At 29.7% G+C, this 16,834-nt stretch overlaps 1 protein-coding gene across 1 annotated transcript in view; it reads right to left on the bottom strand.

Annotated features, from left to right (window-relative positions):
- Positions 1-10,773, bottom strand: part of LOC113512553 (neural cell adhesion molecule 1-like) — a 146,181-nt gene extending 135,408 nt beyond the window's left edge. The window contains exon 1 of the mRNA XM_031906919.2: positions 10,617-10,773. Coding sequence (XP_031762779.1) covers positions 10,617-10,662 — 46 coding nt within the window. The 5' untranslated portion in view covers positions 10,663-10,773. The remainder of the gene's footprint in view (positions 1-10,616) is intronic.
- Between the last annotated feature and the right edge of the window lie 6,061 nt (positions 10,774-16,834).

The raw sequence follows: 16,834 nt of genomic DNA, 5'->3' as shown, positions 1-16,834 counted from the left end.
GGAGCTCATTCAGATACTAAGTAAATTCTAAAAATTGAAATATATTTTAGAAGTGCTGCTTCTGGGTAATACAGATTATAAAATTTTGTTTTGTTTACCTACGGAAATTTCCAAGAAAACGGATTTGCGTACTCCTAATCCTTTCTGATACTATAAATGTCAAATTGAATTTGTTACCTCTTGATGCTTTAATGCATTTGTTTTTAATCGGTGGTTCGCGGACCATTGATGGTCTCTGGAAACACCGAAAGTGATCCACGAAGCCATCCGAAAAAAATTAAACAAGTAACAACGAGTCGACATAATAACACGCGGCGCGTGTTCCGCTGCAATTTTAACAATAAATGTATGGATGTTTCGCTTATAGATAAAATATATAGATATGATAGATAGAGGATCCCTTTATTTATTTGGGTTCAAACAATTGGTGGTCCATGGCAAGACATAAACTTTATCAAATGGTCCCTCATCACTTAAAGATTAAGAACCAGTGCTTTAAGGGCTCACTTTATCTGTCATAAAATTTGGTATAAATTAACTACTAAGTATTTGGGGATGAAAGACACAAATTTTTATCCTGATCAATCATATATGGCGGTCACGCGAACGAAATGACGGGTAAAGATTAGTGTTATAATAAAAAATAGTTTTATTTATTTTATTTATTAGATGTTTTAATAACATTTATACAATTGACATATAACAGAGGTGCCCGATTTGACTAGCCCTAGATCTACTGTTTACTAACGAAATCCTGTGCGATCTACCAATTACATACTTCTTGAAATCTCAAATGAAACAACATTTTTCAGTACACAATAATAATGTAATATTTTTTTTTATTTTAATACATTTTATTTTAAACATAAAACTAAAAATTATTCTTAGTAACTAGATACTTATTTACATATATTAGTGTGAGCATTGCGTCTGAGCATCTTCCGCTAGAGTATCAAAGTATTATTTATATTTATTGCCTTGCCACGATCGATCGGTCGATCCCGATCGACCGGTTGGGATTCCCAGACATATAATATTTAGTAAACGAAAGTATCACGTCTTGAATAATGAAAGTATTTGTGTCGTAAACTACGTCAGCAAAGCTACATTTCACAATTAGTGATTAATAATGGTAACAATTTATAAATAAACATTGAAATTATTTTAAACATTCAATCCCTTTTTTCAATTTACAATAAAAATAATATTGAAATTTGCTCAAATACGATAGATCTATTGATTGTTCAACAGTATAAACAAAGTTTTCGGTTCGTTATTCCGATTACTCGGGTCCTAAATCAATAGATCTACATATAAATAGATATCTATAATTGTACACTATGACAACATTTCACCAGATCCTAATAAAGAATAAGCTATTTAACCCTCCGACTTTATGTAAACATATTAGCAAATCAGAAATTCCACCTATTTGAAGGTATATGGTACCTATGTACTATGAAGTAACAAGCTGGTAAGTGCTTAATATATTATTTAATGAGGAAGAGATTGTAACACAGAGTAACAGAGATAAGGATTTTATAAGAGATACTTATAAACATAATCAGTCAGGTTGACCTTCATACGATCTCACTGAAAAACATCTTGGTTAGTCCTGGTGGTCGTCACTATGTGTAATTAACACATATACCTTTATCCTTATCGATCATATCTTACTAGTTAGTGTAAAATAGCACACAGGTGGAGTGATTTTCAATCGACTTCAAATAGAAGGAGGTTTTGAGTTCGATTATATATTTCTATGTTTGTTACCTTGTAACTTCATAAATTGTAAACCGATTTGGAAAATTCTTTTTTATCTAAGAGGATATACTAATAATCATAAAAATAATATTAAAATCGGTTCAGTAGTTTAGTTTTTAAATCAAAATCACTGGATTTGATTTAAAAACTTAACTTTGTCATAATATAAGTAGTTTTTTTGTGGAACACAATTTTAAATTACCGTGTGTTAAAAAATTATATTATTTTGTTTATTGTTTTTATACAGAAATTATCTAAGTATCCATAAAGTATATATAATTATTAGTGTATCAATTAACATAACTAATAAATTACTTAAGTATAAGAGTTACTTACATTTAATTATTTGTTATTTGATCACTTTATCTAAACTGTCGTCAGCAATTACATAAAAATAATGAATTGTTCGTTTTAGGCCAAAAGATAAGACTTTTGATATCTACCTATTTAACATTTTTTTTCCTTAAGATTTGCTAGATTTGACATACATAACGCAAATAGTATATATATATATATATATATATATTTTATAGAACTAGAATTTGGACATAACAGAGTATACTGTTTCGCCCATGATACCCCCATGCGTTGCCATTCCTGAGGACTCAGGTGTTATTCCTCTGTACCCAGTAAATTCACGCCATATCCCACCCTTCAAACCGAAACACAGCCATGCAAACACAACTGCTTCACGGTTGAAACACGAATGGGACAGAGGTACCCAAGCAATTGACTTTTGTACAAAGTATATATATATATATATATATATATATATATATATATATATATATATATATATATATATATATATATATATATATATATATATATATATAATTGTCATTGTTATTTTCTTAGGTACCAATTAATTTATTTTATGTATCATTTAATAAATTAATCGAAGCAAGTTGGCCAACAGAATAGTCAATCACAGAAATTTCTTTCGTTTGCACTCCGCAACTAGTATTTTTTTTTATTTGTTAAATATATATGTGTATTAGGTATATATTACACATTTCTTATGATATTTTTTTTCTTATCTCTAAATGTGAATGTGTGAACCCAGTGCAGTTATAGAGAAAATAAATAAAAATAGAGAAAAAAAAAATAATAATAAATAATAGTATTGTCAGTTGGAAAATTTTTCAATGTAGTATTTTAAAATTCTAACGTAAGAAGTGATCGTACGACACGCCATACATTTACACACTATTTAAAAAAAATATTCTTATCCCATAACTAAGATCATTCTATTCACGAGTAAAATTATGAAGGATAATATCAGGCGCAGAAACGATCAATTATTTCAGGCAATCGAATGCAGCCCAAGCGCTGTCTGCCAATAACTGCAATGCATAGTACTATTTTATTTTGAATTTGGAATTTACTACAACTAAGCTAAGTTTAAACGGTATTCCTTTATAGGTATTTTCAAAGGAAAATTACATAAATATTAGATTATATAATAGAGACCATTAAGGATTTATGTTAAGATTTCAGCGATCTTAAAATAATATGCGACAAATTCTAATCAGAGTTAATCTATATTTTCGAACAACTGCGTTAATGGTAAACGCTGTCAACAAAATTAATTCTTCCAAGAGATAATGGTTGACCTGCTCTCTGCTACAATATGTTCTAAATTTGAAATAATTTATTTGAATATTAATAAATTTTATACAAACTTCATTAGATTCTTGTATATTATTATATATTTTAAAAAACTAGTCATTTAGTTTCTACCTAAGCTGAGTTTGTTCTATAAGTCCTAGAAATGTAAAATATCTAACTATAGATAGGTAGATAACACAATTGTGTTAACCTATGTTTTCAGTACTTGAAGATTTTTTTCAACGAATTGCATAAAGTTCTCGTATTGCATATATAAGATTTTATAAACAAGTACATGAAAATAACCTTGAGTTTAAACATTACATTTCATAATCTTCCTAAAAAAATAGGGCATTAGATATTACTCAGTAAATATAGCAATACATTTTAATTTTGCCATCCACCTTTTCCTATGTTATTGAGTACTTTGATTCTCAGATAAGAAACAATTTGTTTTTAGATTGTATAATTTATTAATCTTATCTCTAGCAATTAAGCCAAATAAATAAATTGATGAAAGAATAATAATGTTTGCATGTTATCAAATAAAACTATAGTTTATTAGGTATTAAAGAAGATAAGTACGTACTAAATTTTAATATTGTTTCCATTACCTATTTGTAAATTAAACAGGTAACGTTAGTGCACGTCAACCCTGGTGATGTGGGTTTTCATAGCCTACTAATATAGGGTTATGCTTTCTGGCGAGTTATTTTGGAGGTGGGGTAATTGGAACACCAAACAAATTGACGGCCCACCTTTTACCCGTCGTTTATTGACACGAACAAAAACATTAGACATTAGAGAAAATACTAATCGGTAATAAGTTACCACTATTTAAAAAAATGTGCGTCCTATGTTGAAAACACTTTGCACGTCATAAGACATTATCTACGTCATAGAAGCCATAGAAGTAAAAGTAATAATTTAAAATTACGTTTCGAAAAAAAACGGCTTAAATTGTGGCAACACCAGATAATTTGTTTTATTATTTAATTATCTACTGAATCGATTCTGATAAAATTCTATGGGACCAATCTGTACTTACAGATTACAGTAAATCTTTTCAGATATTTTTTTAAAACGGTTTATAATTGACTGAGTTATGAAGTAATAAGCATACAAATTCAACCGAATTGAGAATATCTTTCTTTTTAAAGTCGGTTGAAAATAAAATAGTTAAACCATTAAATGATTCATATTAAAACCGTACATACTTATAGAAGAAATGATATTGTGTATATCTAATCGTACCTTTATATTTATATTATTAAATTCACAAGTGTCTGTTTCGTGTATTTTTTTTATACTACTATAGTAGCAAACGAACCTACGTCTCATCTGATGATAAACGTAGTTACTATAGCCTATGGACGCCTGTACCACTAGGTATCTCATTCACGCGTTGCCGGCCCTATAAAATTACTAGAAATATTTTTACTGACATTATTTTTATTAGCTTAAACATTTATTTAGAAAAATTTGTAAAGACAGGTATTAATATATTACAAAAGTAATAATTATACAGAGGGAACTATTAGAAACCCATGTATAGAAAATCTAAACTTCTTTATCCAAAAAACTGTTCAAAATATGACTATGAAAATTAAAAATGTAAATTTTTTACCTACATTATATGGTTATGTAATCGTATATCGATTATTTAATATTATAGAACTTAATTCTAATTATATTACAGTATCCATGCAAATATAAAATTATCTTGTACATAATAATTTAAAAAGAGTAACTGTTAAGTTTGTTGCGGGTTCTTTTCAGCAGATAACAACATGCCTAACCCAGCAGTAGAATCATAAAACATTGACAATTTAAAAGAGCTCGTAAATAACTCTATTTCAATAAAGATTATTTCTATTCTATTCAATGTAATAATATATTTTTTTTGTGTGTCCATTAATGTTCTTAGAAAAAAAAGGGTTAAATATCATAAATATTATTTTGTATGAGCATTACTTGTTTTTTTTCGTTATTTTATTGCATAGTTTGATGTTCTATTACATGTTTTATAGAATAACTAAAATAGGGCAACATATCTATAAATTGTTATTAAAAATACACAAGATAAAACTCTTGTTTACTACAAACAATTTGTTAGCTATCTAATCAAGATAGGAAGGTGTGGTGAAAACGGTGATGTTTACTCAGGTAAATTAAAAAATCGTCTAACTATAAAGTCGTTTTAGGATTCCGTACCTCCAAGGGAAAAACGGAACCTTTATGGGATCACTTCGTTGTCCGTCCGTTTGTCCATCTGACCGTTCGTCTGTCAAGATCCTTTTTCTTAGGAACGCGTGGAGGTATCAAATTGAAATTAATATACTATTATTCAGGTCTACAATCTCTTAAAGCAGTGAAAAAATCAAGCTTCTAAATCGACGCAACCAAAAGATACATTCGCAAAGGGAATCAAAAGCTACTTACTACTACTTCCTGTTGATCTATAATCATGAAATTTGTTAAGAAGCGATTTCATGTAGTAAAAGTAATTTACTTAAATAAAATTTGTTTTGATTTTATAATTAATATACTTTTGGGATATCTGTATGAGTATATATATATATACACATAATTTGGTATGAGAAGTTAATGTTCTTTCTCACGTGAGCGTTGATCAAACCAATTCTACCAATAGATTTTTCTATACCATGTCTACAGGAGAAGGTTTCTTAAGAGTCAATAATGTGCATATGATACCGCTGGTGTTACATACACCCGCATGCTAACTAACTAACATACATTACTGTATAGCATCAGACGGGCTATATGGTAGTTTACTACCATTTTAGTAAATTTTAGTTTTTACGTTACGCAATATCATCGCATTTTCATATCTCATTTTAATTTTTTATTAATTCCTGTAAGCCGTTGTCTGAATCTGAATGATTCTCTGCTTACTCCATCTAAACCACATAATAAATTTCAATACCACTTTCACTATTAGTTATATACGTTTTACGGAAAATTTCTTTATATTCTAATTTATACCCGTGCAAGGTCAAGGTGTGTCACTAGTATAAATATAAATATTGCACTAATAGCAACAAAAGATAAGTATTGACAGATTCTAACTTATTCACTTGACTGGAAAAAGTTGACAAAGTAACCCACGTCCCCGTCGGTTAAGTAAAGATGCCACACCATTAATCTATTCTCAAAGGGCCTGAGTGAAAGTAATATAGAAGGTCAATTTGGGATCGACTTATTGACAAAGCGGTGTGACCCTCTTTAACGACGCGGAATTACAGTCTGATCTTATAGACAATAGTCGGCAGGCTCTTATTACAAACTTATGTATGGTAGCATTCATTTGCACTTGATGACATATTAGATATCACACTCGGAGTGCAAACATTAAGATCTTCATAAAGAAAGAGTTCTGTAATCGACAACTCGAATTTTAAGTGTAGTTGAAGATATTTTTGTAAATTCTGAAATAGTTTTGACTTTTAGTCGCAAAGGTTACTCCTGTGGCGTTGGTCACATAATGTTAAATTTCGTTAAATTTAAAACTTACGTTCGCCATTAAGCAAATACGTTACCAATTCGGAACTAATTTTTACAATTCTTTTTATAATCTATATATGTTAATGACATTTCATATATAGACAATTTTTGATGTTTTTACTTTCAGGATCAAAAAATTATTTATAGCAAAACAAAATATACTAGGTAAAGATGCGATTCAGCGTTTTAATTTAAAATAATTTCTATGTAAGGTACCCTAGGAAACATTTTGTTGTTTATTTCATTTTTGTGGAGCAAATTGTACTTGTTAATACGGTGACTCCTTTTCCTGTAGTGATTCAAACAATAGTGAACAGACACGTGGCGTCCAATCTACGTCACCAATTAGTTGCGTCGCGTCGAAACGAGATGAATTTAATTTGTATGTGAGCGCCCCGCTTACTATGCAGCCCGTACCATAAAAAGAAGTGCACCAAATTTTTTCCAAACAATTAAAAATTAGCAACATAACGACAGTTCACCTGATCAAAAATAATCATTACATAATCATTATATATTACATATAGATATACATGAATACTACGATAGACATTAAAAAATGTACTGTAGTCCCTCATGCTTGAGATGGATATATGGATATAGTCATAAAAGCATCACTGCTTCACGGCAAGGATGGATGTATTCATGCAGACATTTTTATTTTTGATGAAAAAATATATATTAAATAGAAAGAAATAGTGGTTGATTGTTTTACCATACCTTGCAAGTATCAAAATAACAATTTAGAATTTAAAAACCATATACGAGTACGTAAGGATAATTCTTTAATAGAATTTTCTTATTCGATGCAAAACAGTATAAAAAATATTACTGTGAACTTTAATTAGACATGGATCTTCCTTATTAAAAGAGTAATGGTATATTTACCTACAAGAAAGATTTAATTTTACATTTATATTATTTTATTTATAATATTATAAGTTAACATTACTTAAAACATCTCTAAAAGCCTAACTGCGGTTATTAGTCCAAGCGTGGCAATTACTGGCAAAACTCCCCTTATGGGGAAGGCTTATGACCAGCAGTGGACAGTTAACGGCTGTCCACTGCTGGGTATAAGAATAATTATAAGATGAACAATTTAATGTTGTATAGTATTTAGAATATTAATTTTATATGAGAGCGGGATATGTTAATTAATCGGAATACAAAGTAATATTTAATGTATTGGTATAAAAGTATGTTGGTTTTGTGTTCATTCAATTGAATTGGATTATATCAAGCCAACCAAACATATTAAATTTTAATGTCATAAAACCACCCTAAAACTGTCAATTTATTGACAATTACTTATTCTTTATAGGTACTTCATAATACGAAACGCCAATACACGTTGACCTGCCCTAAAACAGCAAATTATCCTTGCAGGGAACGGCGACCACGCCCATTTTACGACTGATGGGGAAATATCATGTTGAACTTAATTCCCCTTAGAATGTCGCAGAAATGTTATAAAGGAAATGTGATAAATTTCGTTATCGGATCCTATAAAAACTTATGCTTCACTCAATCTTAACGTCTTCCTTTTTTTCCTAGTTTAATATAGATATTGGTAGAAAACACTAAAAGAGATAAGAACGACAATAAAATCATCGTACATGTTGACAGTCAATTTTTTACTACTACTGACGGGTAAGTTAAATTAAAACTTACCATCAGATAAGCCGCATGCTTGTTATAAAAAAAAAACTAAGGTATTACCCCTACATAACGTGCGAAAAGACTTGAAAGGCGCTAGTAATAATAACGACGTGGATACCTTGCTGGTTATAATAATAATAGGCGAGTTTTTTTTTTAATTTATAAGATCAAAATGAACAAGTCCTCCCTACATTAAAGTATCGCTGCCGTCATTCGCATTTTTATTGGTGCGTAACCTCATTAGTTGAATGAACTATAATTGACACACCGGCTGACCTACCAATTAAATAGGCGTATGGACCGTACATCGGGTATCCTTTTTTTACAATATTACATGTCTATAATATGTATTAAACATTGCAAACTACACATTAATAATATCTGTATGATATTGCTACAGAAAAAGACCATTGCATAAATTAATAAGCTAGCATTATGTATATTTTATGGTTTTTTTTTATACAACTTAGAATGGCAAACAAACTGACGGCTCACCTGATGGAAAGTGGTAACCGTCGCCTATAGACATGAAATAGTACCATGGACATAACAGACTATACTGTTTCGCTCATGATACTCCCCATTGCCATTCCTGAGGACTCAGGTGTTATTCCTCTGTACCCAGTAAATTCACGCCATATCCCACCCTTCAAACCGAAACACAGCCATGCAAACACAATTGCTTCACGGTTGAAACACGAATGGGACAGAGGCACCCAAGCAATCGACTTTTGTACAAACTCTCCCTCTGGGTTTAAGTAATAACCTTATTTATATTCGACGTCTATATACACATATAATGGGAAATTAACGAACTCACTGTGTTTTGCCGTTTTCGACAATTGTTAAATATATTAAAGCTTATTTATATATAGAATCAACTAACAAGTGACTACATTCTACATTACCATTTGAAAAACGCGTCGAAACAACTTACTATCATAAAAGCCGCCTATGCACTCACCACTAGTCCTTTTCGGCACATAAAGTATTCAACATTTTTACAATAAGTGATTATGCAAACTAATCCTGAAGACGTGTGAAAGCTATGAGCCATTGAAAGGATCTCCGCACGAGAGTGTACGTGACAAGAATGAATCCTCATATCAAGCAATAAGATCTTCTATATTGATTCTCGCGTAAACCTACTGGTGATTTTTTATAGGTAAGAAAAATATCTAGGCTTTGTCTTTGGTGGAATATTGCTTTACTAGTATTATAAAAATTCTACAGATTTTTTTTCTTTAACACTAGTTTCCGCAATAAAAAACAGTGGATATTGTATATAAACTCGGCTGCTCTGTATCAAAATTCATTAAGGGATTTTTTCTAAAAATCGATTAATAATAGTCGAACAAATTTCCATCATAGTATCCATAAAAGTTTAAAAGTATTATATAAGACAATTCCCAATTCGTCTGTATACCATTTGCGATACTATGGTCGAATATATCATTAACTATGTGTATGTACTTGTCATATATTATAACATGCCGAATTTTATAATTTATTATTAGCAATCGATAGCACATACTTTCTATATTGGTTTCATATTATTGTTGTGGTGTTTGAAGCTACTGTTTATCATTGTGGAGTAAAAAGCTGATTGTTGTGAACAAAATCTACTTATGATGATTCCGCGTTCTAAATTTAAATATTATTACTCTGATATGTCTAAAAAACATCACGTTACTCATTGGCATTTTATTAGAAATAAATTGGCTTTTGTTTTTTTTTTTTTTACTCTGTATTATGGATTATTTATACGAGTAGTTTGTATTTCTCACCTTGTATATAGATATATTTTGATAACTAATCGTACATAAAAACAATGTCAAATAAAATATGTCTAATGAATCCAGAAATTTGATGATTATCATTAATTTGCTATCAATAATTATCAATAGTTGGAAATCAGCAACTTATATGTTTGTAATTCTAAAAATAGGTACATTATTTATATCTTTTCGTACTTATTTACTATAATGGGTTTATTATTAAATATTTTATTATTAAAATACCTTATTTTATAGACTTTTTAAATCTATATATACCTGAGCAAACTAAACTGAAGACCAGCACAGCTATCGCCCTCCTCATGTTGGCAGCGGTCCTTAGAACTTACACAAAACACGACATAGAGTCAAATTACTAAATTTTTAATGCCTACTTTCAAATATACGATTTGAAAATGTTACGCTGAAAAAGTTTTACGCGACGAATCCAGAGATTTGACGCGGCAGTCGGTTGCCCGGTGACAAATAAGACTACCGCGATCATTGTATATGAACTACATAATAACCTTTTGACACGCATGCGCAATGTAATAACCCTGCAGGGATTAACAGTGTCAATATAGTGTATAAGAAATATCAATGAAAATTGCATACTTACAGATATATTGTTATTCTTATAAAAGTATTTTTATTAAAAAAATATAGAAATAAGTACTTGTATATTAATTGTATATATAACAAATAAATATACCTAAGTTATATTGTTTGTAACAATATATTGTGAATTATGCATAATGTCCATATTGTGAATAAATATTTATAAAAATAACATGAAATTTTATTAAAAATAACTTTTTTTTTTTTTTATAAAATGACAGTAGATGAATGATTGACAAACACGAAACTAAATTCTATGGTTTAAGAAATCAAAGTCTATTTACAATTGGACTCTATTCCATGACTTACATAAATAATAGAGTAAATTCAAATACTACCTCTTTTTTGAAGCAAATAAAAAAATGAAGATGACGATTTAACTTTGAATTTTTTTTTATACAACTTGAAATGGTCAATAAGCTGAAGCTACTAGTTATGGTCAGTGGTAACTATCAATTGCAGCCTCATATATTCAAGACTAACGACCCACCCTAGCTTCGCAATGATGCAATGCTCATACTAAATATAATACATGCATTATATAATACTATATAATGCATGTATTATACATATAAATATTCCTTTTGTATCACTCTATTTATTAAAAAAAAAACGCATCAAAATCATTGCATAGTTTTAAACATCTAAGCATACAAAGGGGCAAACATACAACTTTGTTTTATACCATGTAGTGATAATGGTGCTCATATGTTGTACTATTATAAAAAAAAAACCAATAAGTGTATAAGATAATATTAACGTTTGGATATAATGTCATTCGTACTTTGATATATTTAATTGTTCAAAAAGTTCCAGAGAAAAGTTATTCAAATTGTAACCAAATTTCATATTTTGATATATTATTGGAAAATGAAACGTATACGTCACAAAACTATTATTATTTTTTATATTTAACTTTAAATGCTATTTAGTGTGTGTGTGTGTGTAAGTTGTATTGTCGTAATCTATATGTAATGTAGATATTTGTGTATTAGTACTATGTATATATTATATATATATATATATTAAAATATATTACTTCAAAACTATTTTATAATCATTTCATCATCATTCAACAATTGTCAGCTACATAACGAAATTAAATCAGAAAAGCCTGTTATTAGCCATACTACATTGTTATAAAATATTTGTTAATTTTATTTGTAAATTGCTGTTGGTTTTTTTAAAATAAATAAATAAATAGGATAAGATAATAACCGGTTGGCAATAATTGCCACGCTTAGCAAGCGAGTTGGCGATCACAGTTAAGCTTTGGTGATGTTTTAAGAGGGACATTCCTCCACTATTAAGTTCCCTTAATCGCCTCTTGCGACACCGACGGTTTAGGAAGGAATGGACCATTTTATGCCTGCCATAGAATTATATATATATATATATATATATATATATATATATATAACTATATAGCCACACAGCTACAGGTAAATTTACCTTATAATTATTAAAAAATTTGAGATTTTCACAAGAAGCCCTTATATTTGATATGACACGATATAGTTTGCAAAAATGTATTTTTTTTTATTTTCTAGTTTACCTCACAAAAGCGGTCCCATTTTTTAAATTCATTTATTTATGTTACACGTCTGCCTTTAGTTCACCAATATATGTATACCATATTCATAATCAATACAGTAGTTTTGAAGCAATTTGACTGTGATAAATGGACGAACAGACAGACGTGAGGAATCCCATAAGAGTTTAATTTTTATTTTTTGCGATAGAGAATCCTTAAAATACCTACTGATGCTTTACCATTTCTGTACACAAAGAAAGTTATCAATATAATGACATTGTACTGTTTACACATCAAATTATTGGTTTGATATACATTATTCATAAATAAATTTATAAAGATTGGAGGAAAGAGAAAAATTTTTGTCGCTTCAAAAATCGAATCCTAATTATAAATGTAAAAGTTTGTATAGATATTTGTAACTCAATCAGGCTTAATTAACTAATTGGATTTGAATAATATTTTATCTTAAATTAACAGGACAAAGCCGTGTAATTAGGATCCTTTTTAAAATTATGTATTAATTATAGAATTTACATAACAAAAATGTATAACACATTTCTGTTATGTAAATTAATAAATTTAATAAAAGAAATTCTACACATTTAGTGAATTATTTGCTTTCTAGAAAAATTACAGGAGATCTTTCTACGAGAATTGAAATTCAATCATTTTATAATTTTAAAATACCTACTAGTAGTAAAGCATTTGCTAGTCCTTTATTATGACCCGAACAAATATATAGCAGTTCTACTAGACATACTAGACTTTCATATATAGATAGAATTATTATAAATAGAATGTGGTACTATAATAATTTGCCATATGGTCCCAGCATAGAATGGACCACCCTTTCCTTTACTACAGGTTTCGTAAAATGCGACGAAGGGAACTTGATGGTTGATGAATAGTCAGTAGCGTCCATCTTAAAATATCACCAAAGCTTAACTGAGTTTGCCAACCCGCCAGCCAAGCGTGATAACTATCAGCAAACCCCCCCAAGGAAGGGCTTATGTTCAGCAGTGGACAGTTAACAGCTGATCTAATGAATGAATAACTATGGTAATAATAAAGATTAATTCTTAAGAGTTTACGCACGTTTACACAGAAATACCTATCAAAGCGGTCACATGATACTACATGACTCTGACTCATGACCAATGATTTATGACGAGTACTATGGAAAACCTAATTTATAAAATATATATTTTAATGAAAACAGAATTAAAAAACGGATAATAGCTGAAATGATGATGATTGAAAACTATTGATCTGGCCCGTTTTCGCATGGGTAGATAGAATTTTCGAAAATGATTTTTATTTATACCACTGACGTGGCAAACAAGCATACGGCCCACATGATGGTAAGTGGTTACCGTAGCCTATGAACATCTGCAGTACCAGAGGTATTACGCGTGCGTTGTCGACCCTGAAGAAACCTCTTTACCCCCTTTTTGAAGAACCCTATGCTGTAGTCTCTTGGGGAAACCTCGGAAAAATATATAGTCTATATTATTCGCTGTATAATGTAGCTTTCTATACGTAAAAGTATTTGAACGTTTGAATAGTTTTTGACTTTATCTATTACAACCAAATAATCAAAATTTTCTTTCATAATATTGCAATATATACATATATATAAATATCTATTAAGATGCATAATTCCTGCATTCCGGAAATTTTATGTTCAATCCGACAGGATACGAATCCATATTTGTCAGCTATCTAAGTTAAGTGTGTTTTCAATTACACCGCAATACTCTCATTCCATTTTATATGCATTATAGATACTGGTGATGCGATCAAACCAAGTTTTATACATGTTAATAAAACATAATTTTTGTTTTTGTAAATGTTATGATAAAAATGTAATGACGCAAAAAATATTGTGTTTGTTGCAACATAGTTGAATTTATGTTTTGTGACATTTATTTTATTTAGACAACAAATTTTTTAAAGCATTTTAAACATCACCATGCCTGATGTATTAAAGTTAATTCATATTTATTTGTAACCAACATTACAAAAATAATAACAATTTATTAACATCCCACTACTGGGCATGTATTTCTCTATGTAAGAGGTAAATATTGATATTATTACGCAAATTGTTGAGATTAGACCTCTAGTCACCTCTTATGGGGGAAAAGGGATTGCTAATAACGGGTTCTAATAACCTCATTACAAACAATATACCTTAAAATGTCGACTTTCACGCGGTTTCCCCTAGAAACTATCATGTTAATTTCGTATCGAATTCGTCCTGATGGGCTAATTGATCTGTTTTCATCGTCACCTATCATCTTTTATTGATATCCCGCTAGCATATTCCGATAGCACAGGCCAGATTTTCACCTATTTAAAAAAATATCTCTTATGACATCTTGAGGATAGAATAAAAGAGGAATTATCTTTATTCAAATATATTTATTTATAAGGTATTTCAAATTATAATTTTTTTTATGATTCTACTGATGGGTTATTATAACTGGAATGTCATCTGCTGAGAGATACTCGCAAGAAACTCAGTAGTGACTGTTTAATTTATAAACTCAGCAGTAACTCTTTATGTATAAAATAATTTTATAATTCTACGAGTGGAAAAGAGTTAAAACATTTAATCTGTCATTATATGGATAATTTTTGTAATAGACTATGGCAATTAGTCTTTAATAGAGGTATTTGTTACATAGTTTGTAGGTCAATAGTATCAGGAGTGACGCATACAGTAAGAAAATTGGCAAAAAGTACACGAATCTCGTCCAAGTCGGATAAGTTATGCGGGCCACTCACTTACTGACCCAAAATTACTTGGCAGGGAATATTCAGTATTGAAGTTACACCACAGATATACCTAAAGGATTTTTACGTACAACTTAACGTCTGTCAAACGAATATTCTTTAAAACATAATCAAATACATATTCCTTCGTAAGAAAACGCGTATGAGATATATCATATACTCTACAACACTCATTTTGTAGATGAATGATATGTATGATGAATATATAGAAAAATCTTTTGCCCATAACCGGGATATGTTTACTAACTGTGATAAATAACAGTTTTTATCCATCACTATCCCATACAGTACGTGTATACCAAATTTCATAGTGATTAAGTCTTTAAGGCTGTAGAAGGTAATTTATTATAATAGGTAATAAATTATTATTATTGCACAAGCAGTCATTACACTTATAAATAGGTACTTTTTTTTTAATCGGTGATAATGGAATGGTAACCCTACCCGCGCTATCGGTATACACCGGCGGGGCACCAGTGAAGGATGATAGGTGAGGATGAAACAGGTCAGTTAGCCCATCGTGACGAGTTCAATAAGAATTGTTCACAATGATTTAAAATAATCCCCCTGAAGGGGGAACTACGTGGAGGTCGACCCAATAGGGCATATTGCTAACAATGGGGCTGTCAAACTCCATTGCTAACAATCTCTTTCCCCTCTATAAATAGGTACTTAGAAACAAGAAATTATACAATAGACCAAACAGTGCGAAGTATATTTGTGTATACTTGTATGTGCATATATATTATGCATCTGTATATTATATACCATAATCAGTGACAGTAAAAGTAACTTATTTGTAAATATACAGCCGAAGCGACAAACTTTTTTTTAACAGAGTTTGTTTATTTTTTGCATCTTAGCACTCGAACGACTCAATCATCCTTCACAAAATTTAGTGCCTATTTAAATATTTTTCTATATTAAACTATAATATTAAAGAATTAACACTACTTTTTATTCCAATAAATGAATATATTACGATCATGGTGACGAACTTGTTGATAAAACAAAGTTTTATCGGAATAGTCATATAATTTATAGCTCTGTATCATACCGGATATTAGAATAAATTCCGGATCTTAAACTGCATAAACCAAACTATTTAGTTTGGCTACATAATATCACAACTAGGTAAAACATTACTAATCAACAAACAATTCGATAAACAAGGATATACTAAGTATTGTAAAAAACCAATATCGCATCAAATCATGTTAAGTGGTCTAAAGAAAACTCTATTGCTCTTTATATTATTGCAATTGAGTCACGCAGTTTTGTAATAGATTATCGCTTAAGTGTATGATAATCATTTGCAGATAAAATCAAATATTGATTATCAAAAATATAATTTACAATGTCCTTGCCCTAATATAGTACTATAGTGAATTTATATTTACTAGCTCTTTACCGCGGCTCCGCCCGCGAAAGTCTAATATCTATCGTTAATCAAAACTGCATATTTCAACATTTTTACTACAACATATTATTACAACAACAACATACAACAACAGTATTACAATATTTTAATGCTACTTTTATT

This window comes from Galleria mellonella, unplaced genomic scaffold (genome assembly GCF_026898425.1).
Source record: "Galleria mellonella isolate WM207_F2 unplaced genomic scaffold, CSIRO_AGI_GalMel_v1 utg64, whole genome shotgun sequence".
Taxonomy (NCBI): domain Eukaryota; kingdom Metazoa; phylum Arthropoda; class Insecta; order Lepidoptera; family Pyralidae; genus Galleria; species Galleria mellonella.
This window is presented reverse-complemented; position numbering and strand designations above follow the sequence as displayed.